Consider the following 9,963-nt stretch of genomic DNA (forward strand, 5'->3'; position numbering starts at 1 on the left):
TTAGATCTGAGCTGGTGCCATGGGCCCAAAGTGCAAACAGATGGGGATTGTAGTCTGGAGGAGGGATCCCAAGAAGGAATCCCAAGGAGGAATGCTTGTGACCTGACACCTTAAGCCCAGCTGAAGGCCTGGGAGACCAGAGAATAGTAACTGTGGCCCAGGGAAGATGACAACTTAGGAGGAAAACATCCCCTTGTGCAGGAGTTTGTCTGAGCAAGTATCTTCTCAGTTAACTGACATAAAAAAAAAAAAAAAAAGAAAGAAAGATGTAACAACAATTGGAAACATGGGCAGGCAACCAAAAGGAGCTTGAAAACATTGTTCGTTCACTCTGGGATCAAATCAGAAAGGACAAAGCCCAGCTGGAGCTTAGACTGGCTAGGGACAAAGAGAAATGTGAAGGATGTTACACATATGTTAGCAGCAAAAGCAAATATGGAGAAATTGTGGGTCCTCCAAAGAATGTGTGAGACAACCCACTGACAGATGATAAGCAAAAAGAGTAAAGCATTTAATGCCTTTTTATTTGCATATGTTTTCATTGGCAAAGCTTACTGCAACACCTTCATGCTTCCAGCATGATTTGGGAAGGAGGAGAACAACCAATAGAAGGAGCAACAAATGAAGGTCTACCTAGAAAAGCTGTAAGTGTTCAGATCCAAGTGAGCAAATGGGATCCACCTGAAGGTGCTGATGTGACTTCATGGCTGCTGTCCATCATCAGAAACTCAAAGTGATCAGGGACAGCTCTGACAACCGGAAACACTCCTGCAGTATTTTCATGCAAAACCTGAGCAAACATGAATTGCATGAACAAATTGTTAGATGAACTGAAAATTAGATGGACCTTAGATCAAGGAATAATAATCAATGTTGTGATGGGCCATCTGGCAGCCAGTAAGGAATAGAGGACCCCAGGGAATGACACAGGAGCTGGTATTGTTCAGTATGTTCATCAGTCACCAGGCTGATGACACAGAGGGCACTTTCAGCACATTTGCAGATGGTAATAGATTAGAAGCAATGACAACCATCTCCATTTGGCAGATGGTCCAGAGAGACCTTGAGAAACCTGGGACCTATGACAAAAGAAGAACCTCAGAGTTCAACAAGAGCAGTGCAAACCCTATGCTTTGGTGTAGGATGGCATCCTTCTGCCTACATAACAGCCAATTCAGGAAAGGACCTGAGTTTTGGTGTGAGACTTCAGTGAGAATTTAATGTGAAACACCAAATTATATACTGGAGATGCATAAAGAGCAATGTGTCTGGCAGTCAGAGGGTAGTTACTACTCCTTTTCTACTCAGTGTCAGTAAAGCTGACTCAGAAATGTTGTTCCATGTTAGGACACACAGTTCAATAGGTCACTGAGAAACTGATAAAAGGCCACTGTATGGCCAGCGGCCTAGAGCACATGAGCTGCAAAGAGATGCTGAGGGATGTGGATTTGGGCAGTCTGGCAAAGAGGTGGCTTACCAGAGATCTAAAACCAGCCTGCACCTATATGAAGGGGAATGACAAAGACAATGGGGTCAAACTCTTCTCATTAGTGGCAAGCTATAAAATTCCTTCTCTTGAATGCAGTGAACAGGTTTGTTTCCTCTGGGGCCTGAAGGAGGGTCTTGGAGTGGTCATCTGTGGTGGACTTCTGACCACCCACTCCAGCTGACAGCTCACTGCCTAGCTTTTCCATGTGTGACCCCAGCCAGCTCTCTCCAAGCCAGTGCTCTATTCTGGGAACAGCTCAGTCCCACAAGTTGTGCCACAAAAGACAGCATGGATGGGATGGTGGTAGGTTTGTCCCACTCAACCTTTAACAGGACCCTCCTGGGCATTGCACTCTAAAATGCTTCCACAAGCTTCATGCAAGACAACACAAAGCCTGTTTTGCATGCTAAAAATACCACTCTCCTGGGTTCAAACACAGCTGCCAATTAATTTTGGATATTTTGAAAGAAAAAAATTTATGATTAAGGATCTGAGTATCCCAAAGGGCCCAGAAGTGTCCCAGGACTGAATGCTATTTCATGTAGACCTGCCTAATCTAGGGACAATTAGCTTTAAGCAGAGTGGGTATGGACCAGTCCACTGGACCCTGAGACTGAGATTCAGTCTCCAGCCCTCTTTCAGCTGGCAGCATAGGCACAACCGTGGAGACTTTTGGTTGATTGCCAGGAGAAACCTCCCCCATGGCTGTAAGTCATGTCCCCCAGCTCAGCTCCCTACTGAGGGGATGTTGAAGACCAGAGAGGGCACAAGTAGTAAGAGGTGGAGCCCACTGTGTTGCCTCCACATAGGTAAGAGGCCTCTATAATTACCAGTTCCCATTGTACAGCTCAGAGGCACATGCCTGTGTGGAGTGGCTAGGAGCAGAAGTGGCATCTCCTTACCTCTCCTCTGTTGTGTCCACATGAAGGTGGACCCGTGAAACTCCCAGTTTCCTCCTGTGTTTTCCTCTTGCTGTGCAGAGAACAATGCAGGTAGTAAGACAGCTCACTGCCCAGATTAAAATCACTCAGTTCTGCTTCATATCTTGCTTATATTTTATCAGCTTCATAGCTGAACATCTCATTAACACAGGCAAATAGACTATAATATCTTCTAAGCAAGCTTGCTCAAAAATTCCTGAAACAATCAAACCAGGGAAAACAATTCATTGCATTTGATGCATCAGTTCTTGGAATTGCAGCTATATTAGGCAATAGCTCTTTGTTCACTCACATTATCCTAATTGCATGCATATTTATTGTGCAGTGTTCTTCAGCATCTAGGCAAAATCAAAGAGGCTGTTTCACCACCAAGATAGCAACTTTGCATAAGAAATATGGGCAGGTTTGCATCAGACTATTAATGCTATTCCATTATTCAACACCAGAGCTAAAATTAGCAGTCACCTCAACAATCATAGTTTATCTTCAAGGTGTGAGCCTGAATTAGCACAGACCTCTGCCTCCTGTCAATAGCCCTTAATTCTAGATGGGCTCTCCTACACCAAGATCATTGGCATGAGAAAGGCATGGGAGACAGACTAACTCTTACGTTTGTGTCTTCCTATTTAAACCCTAAAGGGACTCCAGATGTCACACTTCTTCTGCATCCATTTGCTACATGCTGGAAAATTACATACACATCCAGATACAACATTTTATAAGCCTTTTTGATAGCAAATTACTTACTGGTACCTGTTTAAAGGACATTGGAGTCAAACCTATCTGCAGAATTGCATCTTCTTGTGCTCACTGCAGAAGCAGGTGCAATTGCTTTCTTTGGGCCCTCCTTAAAATGATACAACACTTTTCCCCCTGTTGGGTGGCCAAGGGATGGGGAGCCCCTATCACAGAGCAGGTGCTGTAGCTCATCTGTACATTCTAATAACAGCCAAAGCCTTGTTGTGCAACAGCCACAAACCAGCTCATTAGGAGTTTTTTTAAAAGGCCGTATGTGAGCAGCACTTGGACAAATGGAAAAATTCCCACTTGACCAATGCTGTGTTTTAAGCATCCTTAATCTGCAGGGACATTGCCACTTGCATGGGATACTGGGCACCTTGAAGAATGCAATAAACCCAAACAAAGCTCTCTGATTTAACCTCTACATGCTGTCTAAGACCTCATGGGGTAAGAGAAAGGATTAAAAAAATTAAAGTATAGAAAAAGTCATAGCTCTGATCTAAAATCCTCAAATGTTCCTCCTGCCTGTACTGATGGAATAGTTGCTTCATGTCTAAAGCCCAGGCCAATTTTTCCCTAGCTCAGTTCAGAGACTCAACGATGATGAAGAATGACAAAATTATCTAAATCTGAACCATGGACTTGGCTCTTCACTGCTGGGGAGCACAGACCAGAGGTGGCTTCCAGAATCATGCAGGGTGGTTCCTCCCTGTGCAGGGGCAAAATTGTCAGATCTACCTCATTTTCATGCGCTGTGGTGCATGCCTTGCTCAGAAGCTGCTGAGACATCTCAGCCCCAGCTGCTGGGCAGGATCCAAGGCTAATTCCTGGGGACTGGGGGACAGCACTGGCGCTGGGCATGGTGGGGTGACAGCCAGACCTTTTCCTTCCCAGCATCTGAGTGCAATCAATCTATTTTCACCCAAATTAGCCTAATTGCATCCATATTTATTGCCCACTGTTGCTTTACAGGTCAGCAACATCTCCTTAGGTGCTTCAGATGTTAAGAGGCTGCCAATACCATGCTGCTGTCACTGTGGTTTCTCCAGGATCTCTGCACTCCTCAGGCTTCTCCCAGATCTGTTTCCTAGGGTTAGACATTTGGATTTCTTGATGCCAAAAGAGATGGTATTTGCTTGCCGAGTGCAGTTCAGATCAAACCATGCTCCTAAATGCTCTTGGAAGGGTTCAGGCTCTGAGCCCCGAACAACAGGCACATTGCTTTGCCTGCATTGGGATTTGTTTGCAGGAAGGGAAGGAAGTATCAGCTGCAGGATTGGAGTTTGTAATTCACCCCACTGCCCCAGATGGAGGAGAGTGTAGTCCCCTCTTCTCAGAGCTGCTCCCAGAAACAATATTTATCGATATCAGCTTACCATCCCAAGGGGGAAAATTACTATGAAATGTTTACAAGGACCTTTTGAAACCTGAGAAGAGGATGTTTTTAGTAATGGGGATTGAGCCAAATACCTTAGAAGAGAAATATTCCAGCTTTAAGAATTAATTACTGCTTCCCAGTAATGCAGACTGAAAAATAACCTTGCGCAATTTCCTGGACAGATACATTTTAATGGCAATATTGTGCACAGATTAACAGCAAAATGCATTGCTGAACCATGACCCTGCAAGCTCCAGCACGTGGGCAGATGCCTTCGTTCAAACACTTGTCCAGCAAAGCCCAAGCATGAGGCATGAGGCCAAATCAGCCACCTATACACGGCAGCTCACACTGCAAGGGCCTCTGGGTGCAGTTTGCTTCTAAGGATAGTTATTTTCAGTCACAAAAGAAAAGCATGGAGAGCAAACAGCCAGGTGCATTTTTCAAAACAGCAGGTATGACATCTATGAAGCTCTATAATCATTATGCAAAATTTGCTGTATAGCTTTGCAGTTGTAAATCAGGTACCATAGGGCAGTGAAATGGATGCTCAATCTCTATACCCTAATTTTTCTTCTGGTGGTATGGGAAAATGGGATATAACTGATTATGCTCCACAATATACATTGGCCTTACAATCACAATATGTATTTATACTTATTTCAGTCGCAAGCATCAAGCATTCAATGTAATAAGAAAACTTAAAAGCAAAGAAACCATTTTCAATTGAAAGGCTTTGCTTTCTCCTTCTTTTTTGATAGGTGAAATGAGGAGTGTTGGAAAAGCAAGTCTGAGCATCAGTGGGGTTTTCTGGAAAACTGAATTTTTGCTAATTACCCCAGATCTGAGCTGAGCTGCTGTTTTGGGAGCCCTGCTCTAACTCAATACCAGCTTTACAGGGATGTCACCCTGATGGTGGAGCGTGTACTTCAGTGCAGTGACGCAACAACAGCATCACCCTCAGAGATGTTGCTCCTAGAAGGACAACTAATTTTCAATTCTCACTTTAGGAGAAACTGAAGAGATCTTGCTGCTGCACTAGTGTGAATCACTGTGCCAAGTGCAACAGCTGCCACAAATGGTTACCTTTGCCTAAAGGACTTTATTCTGAACCTATCTAGATATTCATAAATAACCAGCAGCTTCACCAAAAGCAAATGAAGTCCCTCAGGACTAAAATAATGTTATAGGAGGTCCAGGCATGGGATGTAGTTTTGTTTCTAGTCATCCATCCATCCAACCCTCGACCACTGTTGCTCTCTGCCTGAACTGGAACTCAGTTCCTGCCCCTGGTGTGAAGAGTCCTTGTCCACAGTCTGTTTGTTGGCCCTTCATCTGAACAAACCACAGAACACAGCATGAACCTACAGGACTGACCATTTTATGCTGAGAGCCAAGCTCCTGCCAAGAGACAGTGAGCAAGCAGCCTGTATCTAGGCTGCTCAAGAGGGGCAGAATGTGAGGGGACATCCATAAAGCTTTTTGAAGAAAACATCCCTATCTCTGTCTAGGGATCTGCGGCTCCTGAACTGAAGCACACAGAACAGGTTTGTGGCAGTTGTTCTTTTAAAATTCATGAAGTCTTGAAGCATTACTGGATGATTTCAGAGCGTGGAGATAACTAGACAAAATAGTCCAACAGGGGGGAGATGCTGATGTAGTAGCAGCCATAATAGTGTATGATGCTGCACACATCCCTGCTTCTGAAAACCGACTCATCCGTCTTGTCAGGGAAAATTGCTGTGATTCTGTTTCATAGCGGAGGTTGTGGGAGGAAGGAGGCAGACACATATTTCCCTCTGATCAAGGAGAAAGGCCAGGCCGTGCCCTACTTACCCTCCTGAAGCCACCCTGGCCTCTGTGTGAAGGGCTTAGAGACTGGGGATGGCAAGTATTCTGTAGGGAAGGCATAAGTGGCCATGGCCCAGGAGAAACAAGGCTTTAGAGCTCCTCTGCTAGCACTTGAGAGATACTTTTCCCTCCCTACCCTCGTGTGCACCTTTGTCTGCTCATTCAGAACTGAAGAAAATACTGGGGCAAAATGAGCTAGGAGCAAGCAGGCTCCTGCTGCTCCTTTCCCATCAGCTCAGGGTTGAAAACTTCTGGGTGATGGTAGACCTGTGCCAGACAGGGCAAATTCAGACATTGTAAATGCCTAATTTCTGTACCTGTGCCCAAAAGAATTATCCAGAATGGCCCAACTCAGCTGCTGCCTTGGGTTAGAGGCAGGTCAGAGCAGCCCTCCCTCTTTGCCATGGGCATGTTTTAATCAGTCAGATTCCCCATTACATCCCTGAGGGGCCTCATTCTACTCCAGATTGTGGCTGAAGCAGTCCAACAGCATGAGAAGAATGGGGAGAGGAGGAGATGGGAGAGTTTCTGCCTCAACCTGAACATGGGTGCCTATGTAACAAGCCCCATTTCCTTAGCTTCTGCCCGTGAGAGAGAGAGACAGGGCAATAGACTGTATTTACTCTTCTGTTCCTGCCCATCCCTCCCATCCTGTGTCCACCAGTTCCTGCCCTGACTCTCCTGCTGTACCACAGTGGGGACTTAAGCTCCTGCTTCACCTGGGGCAGTGGGAGGCACCTGAATCAGTGCCCAATGCTCTTTTTCACCTGACCTTTGAGGACTGTGGTGCAATGCAGACAGGTCAAGTACACATTACTTGCCCTTATAGCATATTTTGTGACCGTGTATGACCTGGATATCTTTAGCAATTTGCTCAGCAAAACTCTGCACTGGTTACATGAGTAGAAAATGAAGCTTTGATCTTTTCAAAGGCAAAAGCTACAGTTTAAAAAACAGAACAGCATCACAATGGTAATTTCTCTTGTTATCCTGGTTCCAGGATGGTGAAATGCTTCATGAATATATGACTTGTGATTTTTCAACTCCTCTTCAAATTTCCCTGTGAACATGCGGCCCATGTGGTGAGTTCATGTCTGTCAGGAATGTGCTCATTCTCACCAATCCCATTCCACTGCTCCCCTCAAGCCCCCAGCCCAGAGTCCTGGGCCTGACAGAGCAACTCTCACAGCGAAGAAATTATCTACCATGTGTTAAATGTTATATTAACATGTTTAAACAGTGCTTTGATTTGTCCAGGCTGCCACCATGCTTTTGCATTCCCATGAAATAACTCAAGAATTTTGGACCCAGTGTGCAATCCCAGTTTCAGGCTGTTCCTACAGGTCTGGAGCTGCCTCCCTTCAGCTCTCCTGTTCTGTTTGGTAGGTAAGCACAAAGCCTTCAGGGGAGAGACATACAGGTAACATGCCTGGACGGAGGATGCATACATGGCCCTGGGTGGGGAATAGTGCTGCTGACATCCCACACCCCTACCCAGTGCTAGCACAGGTCTCTGATGCTTCTGCGCAGAGCATGGTCTTTAACTTGCTCAGTCACCCTTCCCTCAATTAGGACCATCAGGAAGACTTTGATCTACAGATAAAGAGTGGAGGTGGCCCAGAAAGCTTCCAGCCCCAGGGGTCAGAAGCAACAGAGACTGCCCACTAACTACAAGGCAGAGGAGTGTCCCTGCAGCCGGCCAGGCGCTTGCACAGCAGCTACCTGCTTTTTCTAACAAAAAGAAAGAAGAAAATGGTATTTGTACTTAATCTATGAGATTTTTTAAAAATAAAATCTTACTGGAGTTGTGCTTGAGTGAGGACAGCAAGTTTCCCCTGTGCGGATTAATCTACTTCCATATACTCTACTCAGCATGGAACAGAGCTCTATTTTTAACGTACATACTTCAGAGGCATTCTTGAAGGGTAAAACCCACATTTCATGCTCAGACATCCAGCAAACAGTTAATAAACCCCATATGGTTAGAGCTTATCTGAAATAAGAGTTAAAAGTCAGACCTGTTTCTAATAGCTACAAAATTACGCTGGGGAAGATAAAGATGTGGTTCCTTATAAATATAGCTATTTTCTGTTCAGGGAACCTACGCATCAGTCGTTCCTATCACACGTCTCCAGAGAAAGCAACAGCCATCCCACACACTCCTCTGCTGTGGATTGCTCAGCACTTTGTCCTACAGTAATCTGTAGGAGAAACTCAACCCTCCTGTTAAATGCTTGGGGCTCAAAAGATTAATTCTGTAGAACAGATATCTCAAGCACATTGGAAATCGAAACTCATTCCTAACAGCTTATCAGCATTTGGGCTATTTTAGGTGCAAGCAAGAGTTTTGAGTGAGGAAAGTGATCCTGTTATAATCAGAATTCTTACAGACAGTTTTATATTTTCATGTTTAATAGAGCTTTTTTTTTCTCCTATAAAGTTTTCCACCAAAGGCTTTCCAAGTGTTTTATAAAGGCAGGTGAGTAACATCATTATCACTCCCATTTTACAAACAGGAAACTGAGGCCTCAAAAAAATAATCATTTGAGTAGGATAACACAGCAAGTCTCAGCCCAAACAGAAATGGAATCAAAACCTCCTGGCAAAAATCTTCTTCAACTACTTCAATTTAGTTGCTAGGCAGCAATATTTTTTTTTTTGGCAAAAATAACCCAACCAGTCAAACAAGAGAATGGCAAGGAAATTTCAAGCTTCAACATACTTACTTCTACACTGATGGCATTAGTACAAAAATAAAGACTTTTATTAACTAGTTTACAAAAATAAAGTCTATTGAGTCACACAGGATCTCATTGGGAAGTTTACTTGACTTTGGAAGATAAAGCCTGTCTGAAACGTCTCTTTAGATCCTGCATGTTGGGAGACTTGGGCCGAGGGATGATGGATGATCTCCTCCTGTCCGTGCTGCCAGCGTGCTGTAGTTTGCTGATCTCCTTGCAAAGATACTGGAAGACGTCGCAGACGCCTTGGGAGTCATCACTTGTAGAGATTTCCAAGAACAGGCTGCCCAGTTCATTAGCCAGCTGTAGTCCCTCTTTTGCCTGTACTTGCCTGGCGTGGAGGAGGTCTGCTTTGTTCCCCACAACGATGATGGGAGTCCTGGCATCAGGGTGGACCTTGCGTATGTGCTGGTAGAGCGGTCGGACCGACTGGTAGCTGCTGTAGTCTGTGATGGAGTAGACCAGGAGGAAGCCCTCTGCCCACTTCACACACCTGGACAGGGAGTCCAGCACCTGCATACAGTCTTCCTGCACCTGTGGTACAAGGAAAAGCACAGATTTGCATTGGGTGCATAGACAGCACACTCAAATGGTCCAGAGGGAAGCCTGGAGACTAAGTCTGGACATACAGGAAACTTGGGCTCAAAAGCTGAGCCTTCGGGTGGCAGAGAAGGACTGATCCAAAGCATCTCCGTACCTGGATGCAGCCCGGCGTGTCCTGGATCTGTACGGCAACGTGGTCGCCCTCCAGGTGGACGAGGCGGGAGTAGAGGTTGCCTGGGGAGCAGAGAGCCGTGAGCCGCCGCCCGCGGAGCCGCGCCG

The 9,963-nt window shown here is 45.3% G+C and overlaps 1 protein-coding gene across 1 annotated transcript; it reads right to left on the minus strand.

The window, feature by feature from the left end:
• Nucleotides 1-9,222: 9,222 nt before the first annotated feature.
• LOC103805959 (ras-like protein family member 11A) lies at nucleotides 9,223-9,918 on the minus strand (the record flags this gene model as incomplete). Its single annotated transcript, XM_009078625.1, has 2 exons — nucleotides 9,223-9,675; nucleotides 9,839-9,918. Coding segments are annotated over 2 exons (533 nt in total), but the record flags the coding sequence as incomplete, so codon positions are not given.
• Nucleotides 9,919-9,963: the final 45 nt, after the last annotated feature.

This window comes from Acanthisitta chloris, unplaced genomic scaffold (genome assembly GCF_000695815.1).
Source record: "Acanthisitta chloris isolate BGI_N310 unplaced genomic scaffold, ASM69581v1 scaffold21957, whole genome shotgun sequence".
Lineage (NCBI taxonomy): Eukaryota > Metazoa > Chordata > Aves > Passeriformes > Acanthisittidae > Acanthisitta > Acanthisitta chloris.